The sequence below is a fragment of the Chiloscyllium plagiosum genome, chromosome 35, assembly GCF_004010195.1.
Source record: "Chiloscyllium plagiosum isolate BGI_BamShark_2017 chromosome 35, ASM401019v2, whole genome shotgun sequence".
Lineage (NCBI taxonomy): Eukaryota > Metazoa > Chordata > Chondrichthyes > Orectolobiformes > Hemiscylliidae > Chiloscyllium > Chiloscyllium plagiosum.
In genome coordinates, this window is record NC_057744.1 from 41,968,198 (window position 1) to 41,984,258 (window position 16,061).

Genomic DNA, 16,061 nt, shown 5'->3' on the forward strand with positions numbered 1-16,061 from the left:
GTTCGGGTTGAGAAAGCGATAGGTGGATGAAGGTGAGGGAGAAGGTGATAGGTCAGAGTGGGGAGTGATTAGATTAGATTAGATTAGATTAGATTAGATTACAGTGTGGAAACAGGCCCTTCGGCCCAACAAGTCCACACCGACCCGCCGAAGCGAAACCCACCCATACCCCTACATTTACCCCTTACCTAACACTATGGGCAATTTAGTATGGCCAATTCACCTGACCCTGCACATCTTTGGACTGTGGGAGGAAACCGGAGCACCCGGAGGAAACCCACGCAGACACAGGGAGAACGTGCAAACTCCACACAGTCAGTCGCCTGAGGCGGGAATTGAACCCGGGTCTCTGGCGCTGTGAGGCAGCAGTGCTAACCACTGTGCCACCGTGCCACCCACGGTGGACAGGTCTGGAAGGTGGTGCCAAGTTGGAGGCTTGGGACTGGGATGATGTGGGGTGGGGGGAATGTGAAATGAGGAAGCTGTTGAAATCCACATTTATCCCATATGGTTGCAGGGTCCCAAGGGCGGAATATGAGGCGTTCTTCCTCCAGGCATTGGGTGGTATTGATTTGGCAATGGAGGAGGCCCAAGACCTCCATGTCCTTAATGGAGTGGGAGGGGGAGTTGAAGTGTTCAGCCATAAGGCAGTGGGGTTGGTGGGAGCGGGTGTCCCAGAGATGTTCTCTGAAACGATCGGCAAGAAGACGTCCTGACTCCCTGATGTAGAGGATACCACATCGGGTGCAACGGATGCATTAGATGACTTTGTTAGAGGTTGAGGTAAATTTCTGATGGATGTGGAAGAATCCCTTGGAGCCTTGGACAGAGGTGAGGGGAGTGGTGTGAGCGCAGGTTTTGCATTTCCTATGGTGGCAGGGGAAGGTGCCAGGAGTGAGGTATGGGCTGGTGGGAGGCGTGCACCTGACGAGGGAGTCACAGAGGGAATGGTCTCTCCAGAACGCTGATAGGGGTAGGGAGAGAAATATATCTTTGGTGGTGGGGTCTGTTTGGAGGTGGCAGAAGTGGCAGAGGATGATGCAATGGAGGTTGGTGGGGTGAAAGATGAGGACCAGGAGGGTTCTGTCCTTGTTGCATTGAGAGGGGTGGAGTTCAGTTCAAGGGTGGTGGTACGTGAAATGGAGGAGATGCGCTGGGGGGCATCGCGTGGGAAGTTGTGATCATGGAAGGAGGCCAGCTAGGACTTTCTGATGTGGAATTAATCATCCTGGGAACAGATGCGGCAGAGGTGGAGGAATTGGAATAAGGGATGGATTTGTTACAGGAGATAGAGTGGGAGGAGATGTAGTCTAGGTAGCTGTGGGAGTCGGTGGGTTTGTAGTATATGTCTATGGTTAGTTGGTCGTCGGAGATAGTGATTGAGAGGTCAAGGAAGGGGAGGGAGGTGTCCGAGATGGTCCAGGTGAATTTGAGGTCGGGTGGAAGGTGTTGGTAAAGTTGATGAACTGTTCAACCTCCTCGTGGGAGCATGAGGAGGTGCCGATGCAGTCTTCGAAATAGTGACTTTTAGTGAACTTAACACATTGTGAGGGCAGACGGAAACTCATTTCAATGTCTTGTGCAAAAGCCAGCATTTTTAGCAGTGTAATGCTCCTTTCGTCCTGCACTGGAGTTCCCGCCTGCAATCGGTGCTCGAATGGGAGTTGAACCCCCCAACTTTGTGGCTCAAATAGCTGCACTGGCACACAGCCAAGGATGACTGCGAAAGAAATGCCCTGTCCCTGTGACACCTGAAAGCTGGTCTCATTTGAGAAGGAAACAGATAGTGGAATTGGGAATAACGACTGGTCACATATACAAGTGTACATGAGCTGGAGAGCAGATGTAAATTGCAGTGAGGAAGAACAGTTACTGACAACAGCGTGGGGCAGAGGCTGCATTCTGCACCCAGAGATCAGTACAGGTCACTGGGGAGAAAGCAACGTGTTGGAGACAGGGCGAACGCTGGCCACTCAGTGCAAATATTGACACTTCCTTCTATGTAGCAATTCCCACCGAGTCATGTGACCGCCTTGCCGCAGCGCGGAGTCACGTGACCAGCGGCCACATGACCGGAGTCCCGGCAGCGCCCTGAGTGTGGGGGAGAGTTCCCTGTGTGTCCCGGGCACTGTCTACAGGTGATGCCTGGCCCAGGGGACCGCGGGCGCGGGCGCGGGCACGGGCACGGGCACGGGCACGGGCACGGGCACGGGCTGCCTCCTGCTCCTCGGCTTCTTCGGCAGCAGGATCTGTGGCCCCGTGGGGAACACGGCTCCGCTTCCCAACCCCACCTCCCACTCCAGGGACCTGGGCGCTGAGCCCACACCGACATTCCCGGTGTCTTTCTGAGGGCCTGTCTACTCTCCCGTATCCCAGAACTGTCGGAGGCCGATCGGCCCAGGTTCTGAGTGGGAGTTGTGCTGGTTGTCCTGGCAGTGAACTCTGAGCTGCGGGATATCTGTGGAGCCAGGAGAAAATAAGGGCTGTGTAACTCAGTGATTTTATTTAAAACAAAAGCTCTGTTGGTTTTCTTTCACACAGATGGTTTGGCTTGGGCTGTTAGCTGTGCTGCTGGAAATCTTTCTTACTGAATCTGCCCCAGCCAAGGATGAGATCAACTACCTACCAGGACTGGCCAAGCAACCCAGCTTTAGACAGTACTCTGGATACCTGAATGTATCTGAAAACATACACCTCCATTACTGGTCAGTGATTCACTTTCTAACTGCTAGTGGCATTTGTTGAGCTGTATATTTTTGTATCCACTTCCTCCTTCACCAGTGTGGGGTGGCTGCCCTGTTTACAGATAGCAGGCTGCGCTGCAGCAGTTTCAGTACCTCATTGTAGATCAGGCAAATATTGGTCCTTTTAGAAGTGGAGACAGGATAAATTATCATGGGGAATAAAGAATTGATGGATATTGAACAAGTGTTCTGTCTGTCTGCGTGCTAGAGGATTCAGTTGTTGATAGTGAGAACACTGTGGAGCAGGTTAATAGGCTTCAACAGATTGATATTAAGGAAGTGGATGTGCTGGAAATTCTGGGAAGCATCAAGATAGACTAGTCCCCAGGGCTGGACCAGATATATCCAAAGGTTACTATGGGAAGTGAGGAATGAGATTGCTGCACCTCTGGCGATGATCTTCACGCTCCATGGGAGTAGTACCGGATGATTGGAGGAATGTGAATGTTTTTCCTCTGTTGAAGAAAGGGAATAGGGAAACCCCTGGGAATTACAGACCAGTCAGTCTTGGCACTGGAAAGGATTCTGAGAGAGATGATTTATGACCATTTGTAAAAAAACAGTTTGATTAAAGATAGTCAGCATACTTTTTGTGAGGGGCAGGTCATGCCTCATAAGCCTTATTGAGTTTTTTTGAGGATGAGACGAGACAAGCTGTCGAAGGTCAAACAGTGGATGTGGTGTATATGGATTTCAGTAAAGCATTTAATAAGGTTCCCCACAGTAGGCTCATTCAGAAAGTTAGGAGGTATGGGATACAGGGACATTTGTCTGACTGGATACAGAATTGGCTATCCGAAAGAAGACAGCGAGTGGCAGTGGATGGAAAGATTTCTGCCTGGAGGTCGGTGACCAGTGGTGTCCCACAGGGATCTGTTCTTGGGCCTCTGCTCTTTGTAGTTTTTATAAATGACTTGGATGAGGAAGTGGAAGGGTGAGTTAGTACGTTTGCTGATGACTCAAAGGTTGGTGGTGTTGTAGATAGTGGAAAGGGCTGTTGCAGGCTACAACAAGACATCGACAGGATGCAGAGCTGGGCTGAGAAGCAGCAGACAGAGTTCAACCTGGATAAATGTGAAGTGATACATTTTTAGAAGGTCGAATTTGAATGCTGAATACTGGGTTAAAGACAGGATTCTTAGCAGTGTGGAGAAACAGTGGGATCTTGAGGTCCACACACACACAGATCCCTCAAAGTTGCCACTCAAGTTGATAAGGTTGTTAAGAAAGCATATGGTGTTTTTGGCTTTCATTAACACGGGATTGTGTTTTAAGAGCCGTGCGGTTTTGCTGCAGCTCGGTAAAACCACACTTGGAATATTGTGTCCTGTTCTAGCTGCCTCATAGGAGGGATTAGAGAGGGTGCAGCAAAGATTTACCAAGATGCTGCCTGGCTTAGAGGGCTTGTCTTGTGAAGAGAGGTTGATTGAGGAAGGGCTTTCCAAACTGGAGAGAAGGAGGAAGGGAGGTGATTTGGTGGAGGTATACAAGGTAATGAAAGGCATAGAGAGAGTAGATAGCTAGAGACTTTTCTGCAGGTCAGAAATGGCTGTCACAAGGGGTCATAATTTTAAGGTGATTGGAGGAAGGTATAGGGAGATCAGAGATAGGTTCTTTATGTAGAGAGTGGTGGGTGCATGGAATGTACTGCCAGTACTAGTAGAGTCAGAGCCATTAGGGACGTTTAAGCGACTGGACAAGCACATGGATGGCAGTAAATTCAGGGGTGTGTAGGTTAGGTTGATCTTAAATTAAGATAATCGCTTGGCACAACATTGTGGACTGAAGGGCCTGTATTGTGCTGTACTGTTCTATTTGAATTTACATACCAGATATGAAGGGTAAACCAGGTGAATGAGGGAATTGTGGTTAATTAATACCAGCAGGGAAAGAGGGTCTAAAATCTGGCAAATTCCCAGGACCCGATGATCCACATTCTTAGGTCTAAGAGACAGCTACAGAGATATGGGATGCTGGCTGTTAGAGTCATAGAGAGTCATGCAGCATGGAAACAGACCCTTCGGTCCAACCTGTCCATGCCGACCAGATATCCCAACCCAATCTAGTCCCACCTGCCAGCACCCGGCCCATATCCCTCCAAACCCTTCCTATTCATATACCCATCCAAATGCCTCTTAAATGTTGCAGTTGTACCATCCTCCACCACATCCTCTGGCAGCTCCTTCCATACACGTACCACCCTCTGCATGGAAAAGTTGCCCCTTGGGTCTCTTTTATATCTTTCCCCTCTCACCCTAAACCTATGCCCTTTAGTTCTGGACTCCCTGACCCCAGTGAAAAGACTTTGTCTATTTATCCTATCCATGCCCCTCATAATTTTATAAACCTCTATAAGGTCACCCCTCAGCCTCCAACGCTCCAGGGAAAACAGCCCCTGCCTATTCAGCCTCTTCCTGTAGCTCAAATCCTCCAACCCTGGCAACATCCTTGTAAATCTTTTCTGAACACTTTCAAGTTTCACAACATCTTTCCGATAGGAAGGAGACCAGAATTGCACACAATATTCCAACAGTGGCCTAACCACTGTCCTGTACAGCCACAACATGACCTCCCAACTCCTGTACTCAATACTCTGACCAATAAAGGAAAGCATACCACATGCCTTCTCCACTATCCTATCTACCTGCGACTCCACTTTCAAGGAGCTATGAACAAGGTCTCTTTGTTCAGAAACACTCCCTAGGACCTTACCATTAAGTGTATAAGTCCTGCTAAGATTTGCTTTCCCAAAATGCAGTAGCTCGCATTTATCTGAATTAAACTCCATCTGCCACTCCTCAGCCCATTGGCCCATCTGGTCCAGATCCGATTGGAATCTGAGGTAACCCTCTTCACTGACCACTACACCTCCAATTTTGGTGTCATCTGCACACTTACTAACTGTACCTCTTATGCTCCCGTCCAAATCATTTATGCAAATGACAAAAGTTATTTAACAAAATTGCATATATTTTTGTAATGGCCACACAGTAATGAAGTTAGTAATGTAATACAGCTACTCAAAACAGAAGGAGATAGAAGACTGGGGAACTGCAGGCCAGACAGCTGCACATCGTTTTTTGGATAAATAGTTGTAGTTATACAGCACAGAAACAGACCCTTCAGTCCAATTTGTCTGTGCTGACCAGATATCCTAAACTGAAAGGACATAGAACAGAACATTACAGCGCAGTACAGGCCCTCTGCGCTGACCTGTGAAATAAATCTGAAGCCCATCTAACCTCCACTATTCCATTCTCGTCCATATGTCTATCCAATGATCATTTAAATGCCCTTAAAATTGGCCAGTCTACAACTGTTGTAGGCAGTGCGTTCCACGCCCCTACTACTCCGAGTAAAGAACCTACCCCTGACATCTGTCCTATATTCAAAGTCTGTGAGAAGATTTGTAGCTTGGTGCTCGTTGTTGTGGTCTTGTTCGCCGAGCTGGGAATTTGTGTTGCCGATGTTTCATCCCCTGTCTAGGTGACACCCTCAGTGCTTGGGAGCCTCCTGTGAAGCGCTTCTGTGTTGTTTCCTCCGGCATTTATAGTGGTTTGAATCTGCCGCTTCCGGTTGTCAGTTCCAGCTGTCCGCTGCAGTGACCAGTACATTGGGTCCAGGTTGATGTGTTTGTCGATAGAATCTGTGGATGAGTGCCATGCCTCTAGGAATTCCCTGGCTGTTCTGTTTGGCTTGTCCTATAATATTAGTGTTGTCCCAGTCAAACTCATGTTGCATGTCATCTGCATGTGTGGCTACTAAGGATAGCTGGTCGTGTCGTTTCGTGGCTAGTTGGTGTTCATGGATGCAGATCATCAGCTGTCTTCTTGTTAATCCCATGCAAGGACTGCACAAAACGCTACCATTTACCCAATACGCTGCATTCCTGTTACTCCTTCCAAAGTGAATCACCTCATACTTTTCCGCATTAAACTCCATTTGCCACCTCTTGGCCCAGTTCTGCAGCTTATCAATGTTGGTCTGTAACCTACAACATCCTTCTGCACTGTCCACAACTCCACTGACTTTAATATCATTTGCAAATTTACTGTGCTTTCTTTCTTTCTCATCTGTCTGTCTGAGAGTCTGTATAAACTCCATAAGTTTGTTTTTCCACCCAATAAGTCTCAATATCCCCCATTGGTCTGACACTTCTCTCACCACACGAAGCACACTGGACCCCTGTGAACCCTATTATTGGAACACAGGTATCCGGGGAAGACTCTTCCTGATGGTCCACAACATCTGCGCTTTGGATTCCAGCACAACAGCTCTGAGCTGATGTTTGTGACATGGATACTTCCTGCTGAAATTGTCATCCAGGATTTCGGTGCTTTTCCACAAAGTCCCCTGATCTGCTGTTACAGGACAGAAGCTACACTGCTGTCCCTAACTAATCTTATTCATTTTAAGGTTGGTTAATGTCATAAGCTTTGTTATTTGGAAAAAAAAATACAATGGTATCCTCATCGTAAAAATATAAAGTACTCGATCTAACTTTAATTTGGAGAGTTTACTAAATAAAATTGCATTTAACTTGCCTTGCTCCCTCACTCGGTTCAGGACCAGCTCCACTCTCACCCACTCCGGGCTCAGCCTTTCCTTTCTGTCAGCCCATTGCGTTGTGTGTCGTGATCCAGTCTCTTTGTGCTGAATATTTACTGGCTCTTGTCCTGCAGGTTTGTGGAGTCTCAGGGCCATCCTGAAAGTGATCCTGTTGTCCTGTGGCTGAATGGAGGACCTGGCTGCAGCTCCTTGGATGGGCTTCTAAATGAACATGGGCCCTTCTTGGTAAGCAAACAGAGACCTGGGGGCTGGGCCAATGGAAGATTCATGGATTTGGGAAGAGTTTGGGATTCTGCTGCGAAACCTGTGGGATGAGCTGATCAGGTAGATGTTAACCCTCAATGAGCTCGTGTCGGTCAGTGGATTTCCCTCGTCTGTGCCGGGCTGGTTACATCTGGCAAATTTCCAATTTGTCTCCAAACTGCAATCTCAGGGAAGTTTGGGAGATGGAGTTAATGGGATAAGCATCAGCTAGGTTCTTGAAGCCTCACTAGGTCAGCAGCAGAACAATCATGGAACCCAACCAAAGGTTCATAGACTGGTTCCAGAGGTGAGGGGTTTATTTTATGAAGAGAGATTGAACGGATAGGCCGACACTTTGTGGAGTTTAGAAGAATGAGAGGAGATCTCATTGAGGGATGGAAGATCATAAAGGGGGTTGATAGAGTCGACATAGGTTGTTTCCTCATTTGGGGGCAATCTAGAATGAGGGCATTGTTTAAAATCTGCTACCCCTTATCCTAAAACACAAATGAGAAATTACTTCCTTCAAAGGGTTGTAAATCTGTGGGATTCGCTGCTAGAGTGTGCAGTGGATGCTGGGACTTGATTGGATTTGATTTATTATTGTCACATGTACCAAGATACAATGAAAAGTATTGTTTTGCGTGCTATCCAGGCAAATCATACCTTACATTAGCACATCAGGGTAATAGAACAGAATGCAGAATATAGTGTTAAAGCTGCAGAGAAAGGTCAACTCTAATATGAGAGAACTGTTCATAAGTCTCATAACAGCGAGCTGCTCTTGAACCTGTTGGTATGTTTTCAAACTTTCTGCCCAATGGAAGTGAGTGTAAAAGGGCTGGGAGGGTCTTTGATTATGTTGACTGTTTTCCTGTGGCAGCAGGAAGTAAGACATTGGGTAACAGTAAGGAGGAGATAGATTTATTAATGGATTGAAGGCTAATGGAGAGTGGGCAGGAAAGCAGAATTGAGTCAGAAATGACCAATCATGATCGTATTAAACGACGGAGTAGGCTGACTGGCCTAATCCTACATAATGATCTGATGTAACTGTGATGTTGTCTGAGGTGAAGAACCGTCAAGGACTATTGCCTCAGTGGAGATAGAGGAAGTCAGACTATTGAGCTAACGTGGTGGTAACAAAAAGCCAGGGAACTATAAACCAGTGAGCCTGACATCGGTGATGTGTAGGTTTTTGGAGGGAATCCTGAGGGACAGGATTTACATGTATATGGAAGGGCAAGGACCGATTAGGGATAGTCAACATGGCTTTGTGCATGGAAAATCATGCCTCACTTAGGGGCGACACGGTGGCTCAGTGGTTAGCACTGCTGCCTCAGCGCCAGTGACCCAGGTTCAATTCCCGCCTTGGGCAACTGTCTGTGTGGAGTTTGCACATTCTCCCCGTGTCTGCGTGGGTTTCCACCGGGTGCTCCGGTTTCCTCCCACAGTCCTAACATGTGCAGGTCAGGTGAATTGGCCATGCTAAATTGCCCGCAGAGGTAGATGCATTAGTCGGGGTAAATGTAGGGGAATGGGCCTGAGTGGGTTGTTCTTCGGAGGGTCAGTGTGGACTTGTTGGGCTGAAGGGCCTGTTTCCACACTGTAGGGAATCTAATCTAATCTAATTTGAATGTTTTTGGTGAAGTAACAAAAGGATTGATGAGGGCATGGTGGTGGATGTGATCTATATGGACTTCAGTCAGATGTTTGACAAGGTTCATCATGGTAGACTGGTTAGCAAGGTTAGATCGCATGGAATACAGGGAGAGCTAGCCATTTGGATGCAGAACTGGCTCGAAGGTAGAAGACAAGAGGCTGATGAAGGGAGAGTTGCCTTTCAGACTGGAGGCCTGTGACCAGCGTGTGCCACAATGATCGATCCTGGGTCCACTGCTTTTCTTCATTTATGTAGATGATTTGGATGTGAACATAGGGATAGTTAGCAAGTTTGCAGATGACACCAAAATTGGACTGTAGTGGAGAGGGAAGAAGGTTACCTCGGAGTACAACAGGATCTTGATCGGATGATCCAATGGGCCGAGGAATGTTGAATGAAGTTTAATTTAGATAAATGTGAGGTACTGCATTTTGGAAAGGTAAATCAGGGATGCACTTGTACACAATGGTAAGATCCTGGGGAGTGTTGCTGAACAAAGAGACCTTGGAGTGCAGGTTCATCGTTCCTTCAATGTACAATCACAAGTAGATAGGATATTGAAGGTGATGATTTTTGTTTTTATGCTTTCCATTATTTGACAGTGCACTGAATATAGGAGTTGGGCAGTCATGCTCTGGCTGTACAGGACATTGGTTAGGCCACTTTTGGAACATTGTGTGTGGTTCTGGTCTCCCTCCTTTTGGAAGGATGTTGTGAAACTTGAAACTGTTCATAAAAGATTTACAAGGATGTTGCCAGGATTGGAGCTACATGGGGGAGTTTGGGATATCTGGTCGGCATGGACAAGTTGGACCCAAGGGTCTATTTCTGTGCTGTATATCTCTGACTCTAACTTAGCGATGGGTGCACTGGAATGGTTTAGGGTGGACTTCAAGCAACACTGACCTGTGCAAAGTCCCAGATATAGAGAGAAAATGGATCTAAATGCGTGAAGTTCCACATTGGAGGAAGGCTAACTTTGACGGTATTAGGCAAGAATTTTCAAAAGCCGATTGGGGGAAGAATGTTCACAGGTAAAGGGACGGCTGGAAAATGGGAAGCCTTCAGGAATGAGATAACGAGAATCCAGAGAAAGTATATTCCTGTTAGGGTGAAAGGAAAGGCTGGTAGGTATAGGGAATGCTGGATGATTAAAGAAATTGAGGTCTTGGTTAAGAAAAAGAAGGAAGCATATAAGGTATAGAAAGGATAAATCATCTAAATCCTTTAGAGTATAAGGACAGTAAGAGTATACTCGAGGTAAATCAGGAGGGCAAAAACGGGACATGAGATAGCTTTGGCAAATAGAGTTAAGGAGAATCCAAAGGGTTTTTACAAATACATTAAGGACAAAAGGGTAACTAGGGAGAGAATAGGCCCCCTCAAAGATCCTGATTCCTGATGAAGAGCTTTTGCCCGAAACATCGATTTTACTGCTCCTCGGATGCTGCCTGAACTGCTGTGCTTTTCCAGCACCTCTAATCCAGAATCTGGTTTCCAGCATCTGTAGTCATTGTTTTTACCCCTCAAAGATCAGCAGGTTGGCCTTTGTGTGGAGCCACAGAAAATGGGGGAGGTACTAAATGAGTATTTTGCATCTGTATTTACTGTGGAAAAGGATATGGAAGATATAGACTGTAGGGAAATAGATGGTGACACCTTCCAAAATGTCCAGATTACAGAGGAGGAAGTGCTGGATGTCTTGAAACGGTTAAAGGTGGATAAATCCCCAGGACCTGATCAGGTGTAGCCTAGAACTCTGTGATTGCTGGGCCTCTTGCTGAGATATTTGTATCATCGATAGTCACAGGTGAGGTGCCGGAAGACTGGAGGTTGGCAAACGTGGTGCCACTGTTTAAGAAGGGTGGTAAGGACAAACTGGGGAACTATAGACCATTGAGCCTGACGTCGGTGGTGGGCAAGTTGTTGGAGGGAATCCTGAGGGACAGGATGTACATGTATTTGGAAAGGCAAGGACTGATTAGGAATAGTCAGCATGGCTTTGTGCATGGGAAATCATGTCTCACAAACTTGATTGAGTTTTTTGAAGAAGTAACAAAGAAGATTAATGAGGGCAGAGCAGTAGATGTGATCTATATGGACTTCAGTAAGGCGTTCGACAAGGTTCCCCATGGGAGACTGATTAGCAAGGTTAGATCTCATGGTAAAAGGATGAACTAGCCATTTGGATACAGAACTGGCTCAAAGGTAGAAGACAGAGGGTGGTGGTGGAAGACTGGAGGCCTGTGACCAGTGGAGTGCCACAAGGATCGGTGCTGGGTCCACTACTCTTTGTCACTTACTTAAATGATTTAGATGTTGCCAAGCGTTGGAGGATTTGAGCTGTAGGGAGAGGCTGCACAGGCTGGGGCTGTTTTCCCTGGAGCATCGGGAGGCTGAGAGACATGGATAAGATAAATAGACCAGTCTTTTCCCCGGGATGGGGGAGTCCAGAACTACAGAGCTTAGGTTTAGGCTGAGGGGGAAACATTTTAAAAGGGACCTAAGGGGCAAGTTTTTTCATGCAGTGGGTGGTACTGCAGTGTATGGAATGAGCTGCCAGAGGAAGTGGTGGAGGCTAGTATAATTACAGCATATAAAAGGCATCTGGATGGATATATATGAATAGGAAGGGTTTGGAGGGATAAGGGCTGGGTGCTGGCAAATGGAACGGGATTAGTTTGGGATATCTGGTCGGCATGGACAAGTTGGACCCAAGGGTCTGTTTCTGTGCTGTATATTTCTGAATCTAACTTAGCGATGGGTGCACTGGAATGGTTTAGGGTGGAGTTCAAGCAATACTGACCTGTGCAAAGTCCCAAATATAGAGAGAAAATGGATAGGATAAATAGACAGTCCTTTCCCTGGGGTCGGGGAGTCCAGAACTAGAGGGTATAGGTTTAGGGTGAGAGGGGAAAGATATAAAGAGACCTAAAGGGCAACGTTTTCACACACAGGGTGGTATGTGTATGGAATGAGTTACCAGAGGAAGTGGTGGAGGCTGGCAACATTTAAAAGGTATTTGGATGGGTATATGATTAGGAAGGGTTTGGAGGGATGTGGGCCGGGTGCTGTGAGGTGGGACTAGATTGAGTTGGGATATCTGGTCAGCATGGACAGGTTAGACCGAAGGGTCCATTTCTGTGCTGTACATCTGTGACTTTATGATTCTATGAAACAGGAGCATGATCTGTCTTGGGTCCCCTTTCTTTATTGACTGAGAGATTAGAAATTCTTCACCTAGAATATACTCAACCATGGAGCATTTGTTGTCCCCAAAGATTCACAAACCTTTGACATCTTTCCCTCTGCAGACGTTGCCCAAACCCTGCTGAGCGAGTTTCTCCAGCGTGCTCTCTTTTTTTGTTTTAAAAGAGCAGGCCTGTTAAGCTGCTCAACTTTCCAACTGAGGAAAGGAAAAGGTTTTCACCTCATTGATCGCATTGATGTTTTCTGTACCCTGACACAATGACATTGCAAGTTCCTCTAACAGGATACTGGTGATCTTTATGTAAATGTGCCAGGTGTTTAACATGTAACTGGGTCTCCAAGACGATGGATCCATTTGAAAAGATATCTTTCAGCTAATATTGGCAAACCACTGCTCAATCCCACTATTGCCCTCAGTACTGAATAAACTGATTCAATATTGTTTACTTTGTAGATCCAACCAGATGGGAAGACACTTCAATATAATCCTTATTCCTGGAATCTGGTATGTATTCTTTTCCATTGCAAGTGGTTTTTTTTGGCTGTCCTTTAATTGGTTTTTAATGAGCTTTTGTCTCTCTCTCTTCTGCTTCTCCCCTGAAACGCAAAGGAATGAGGAAATTTTCTGCAAGATATCCATATAACTTCATCCCTTTGGCCCCAGTATCACTGAGGAGCTGGAGAAGGTCATTAAGGTCCCTCCAGCTGGATCACGTCTGACCATGTACCTCAACGATCTGTTGCCTCACTATCCCTATATTCCTTGCTATTATTAGCAACTAGAAATTTATCTCTTTCTGTAAAGAAACATAGAAACTCCACCACTGAGTTTCGATGTATTTGTGGATAATCCCCTTCTCAGTGAAATATCTGAGGAGCTGTGTCCAAATCTGAACATTATATTTCTAGACACAATCTGTACAAGGCAAATTAAGCACAATTTCTGCTGCTTTGGCTTTTATTTCAAGAGGATTGGATTCAATGACAGAGAAATCTTTGATTAGTTTTGGTTCATATTTATTCATTTTCAATGATATTTGGACACTAAAATCAATTTGCCTTCCCATAACCTTGCTCTCTGATACTTTGTTTATAAAGTGCTCAGATTGACTTACCTTAGATCCAGAGGAGAGAATTTCCTGCTTTCCCACACTAAACTCTAGTAACTATTGGTTTACCCATTGACTGACATATGAATTCTATCCAGTGGAAATTGGAAAAGAGAATTTTCTGACTGGGGCACTTAGAAACATGCGGATTTTCTAAATGGGAGAAAGGCCAATTTTGATGGTATTAGACAGCACCTTGATTGGGTGAGGCTGTTCACAGGGATGGTTGGAAAGTGGGAGGCCTTTAAGAATGAGATAATGAGTTCCAAGATACTATCACCCTGTTAAGGTGAATGGAAAGCCTGGTAGGTGTAGGGAATGCTAGATGATGAGAGAAATTGAGGCTCTGGTCAACAAAAAAGGAAGAGGCTTATGTCAGCTATAAACAGTTAGGATTGGGTGAATCTGTAGAAGAGTATAGGGGCAGTAAGGTGCATAGTTCCTTGAAAGTGGAGTCTCAGGTAGGTAGTGGTGAAGAAGGTGTTTGCCATGCTTACCTTCATTAAATTCCTGAAGAAGGGCTCATGCACGAAACGTCGATTCTCCTGCTCCTTGGATGCTGCCTGCCCTGCGCTTTTCCAGCAACACATTTTCAGCTCTGATCTCCAGCATCTGCAGTCCTCACTTTCTCCTAGAGGATTTTAACCTACTGCGAATCCTCTTGCAAGGATGCCTTCCTTGAAGCTGTCTTCCTCTACAATTCCTGAAGAAGGGCTCCTGCCCGAAATGTCGATTCTCCTGTTCCTTGGATGCTGCCTGACCTGCGCTTTTCCAGCAACACATTTTCAGCTCTTACCTTCATTAGTCACAACATTGGGGATAGGAGTTAGGATATCATGTGGCTGCAGAAGACATTGGTAAGGCAACTTTTGGAATACTGCATACAATTCTGGTCATTCTCCTATAAGGAAGGATGTTGTAAAACTTGACAAGATTCAGAAAAAAATTTACAAGGATGTTGATTGGACTGGAGGGTTTGACCTAAAGGGAGAGGCTGAATAGGCTGTTTTTGTTTTCCCTGGAGCATTGGAGACTGAGGGCTGAGCTAAGAGGTTTATAAAATCATGAAGGGCATGGATATGGTGAACATCATAGGCCTTTTCCTAGACTTGGAGTCCAGTATTAGAGGGCATAGGTTTTAAGGTGAGAGGGAAAAGATATTAAAAGGACCTGAAGGTCAACTTTTTCATGCAGAATGTGGTACATGTATGGAGTGAGTTACCAGTGGAAGTGGTGGAGTCTGTACAATTCCAATTCCATCTGGATGGGCACATAAATAGGAAGAGTAAACCTAAAGGGTAAAGGGATATAGGCCAAATGGGACTAGTTCAGATTGGGATGTCTGGTTGATGTGGATGAGTTGGACCGCAGTGTCTGTTTCTGTGCTGTATGACTCTTGACTCATAGTCACTAACCAGGATCTTGTTCTTCTGTATGTCAACTGACTAAGTAGACTGTGCAACCATTAGTCTGTCCTTTCACTTGGTTACTTATTCTGCTTTAACAGTGTATAACGAACCATGTTTCCATCACAGATTGCAAATGTGCTGTATCTTGAGTCGCCAGCAGGAGTTGGATTCTCCTATTCTGATGACCAGCAGTACAAAACCAATGATACTGCGGTAAGACTGTTGGGAGGGTGTGCTGGTTGGGGAGGATGAGAGGGAATGTGACAGCGAGAGTAAACTGTATAACTGGAACATAATCTCCCTCCTTTTTTATTTTGTTCTCCTTGTTATAATTTATCACATTAATTGCTGTGTCTGCATTATAATTTCTTGTGATTCGTACAGGAAACACTCTGACCCCTGTGACAATGCTATCACTTTTAAAAAGGTTATTTTGTCGTTGGGGTTTTTTTTAATTGGAGAGGTCGTAAAGGCGGAGCTAACACAATATCTAGTTTAACAATGGAAGGGGTGTGGCCGGCTCTCCCAGTTCAGGTTTATTCTAGTTTTGATTTTTAGCCTTCGCAGTCGCAAGATGTGAGATACCAGGGAGAGGCAAACTTCTGTAAAGAATTCCTGACTTTTTTCTGAAATCTCTCTCTGGACGTTGTTCCCTCCTGCCTCTAAGAATGTTTGAATTTACCTTTTTTTGACAAGGGATGTGTTTATGGGATGTTACTGTATTAGAACAGTTCATTAGTAATAGTTGCTGTATTGGGTCACTTTTCTAATAGTTGAGTTATTCTAAATACTGCTTGTTTTTTGTCTTCAACTGTCGTGTTTAAATACAATCTGTTTTGCTTAAGTTGTTTGTTCAGTTGCATCACATCATGCCACATCTGCCTTTTAAATAAGAAAACGTTAGGGTCTAGGCTACCTTAAAATATTCATCATCATCCACCTGATGAAGGGGCAGCGCTCCAAAAGCTAGTGCTTCCAAATAAACCTGTTGGACTATAACCTGGTGTTGTGTCAGGTTTAGTTTTTTTTTGGTTCGTCCTGCCAAAATTAACAATTTCATGTTCTCCCACAGTGCATTCGATTGCCACTTCTGTCTCAGTTATACTAGGGTTGG

The 16,061-nt window shown here is 45.6% G+C and overlaps 1 protein-coding gene across 1 annotated transcript in view; it reads left to right on the forward strand.

Annotated features, from left to right (window-relative positions):
- Window positions 1-2,035: 2,035 nt before the first annotated feature.
- The window catches only part of ctsa (cathepsin A), a 61,221-nt gene continuing 47,195 nt past the window's right edge, over window positions 2,036-16,061 (forward strand). The window contains exons 1-5 of the mRNA XM_043676989.1: window positions 2,036-2,138; window positions 2,542-2,705; window positions 7,427-7,538; window positions 12,884-12,934; window positions 15,074-15,160. Coding sequence (XP_043532924.1) covers window positions 2,542-2,705; window positions 7,427-7,538; window positions 12,884-12,934; window positions 15,074-15,160 — 414 coding nt within the window. The 5' untranslated portion in view covers window positions 2,036-2,138. The remainder of the gene's footprint in view (window positions 2,139-2,541; window positions 2,706-7,426; window positions 7,539-12,883; window positions 12,935-15,073; window positions 15,161-16,061) is intronic.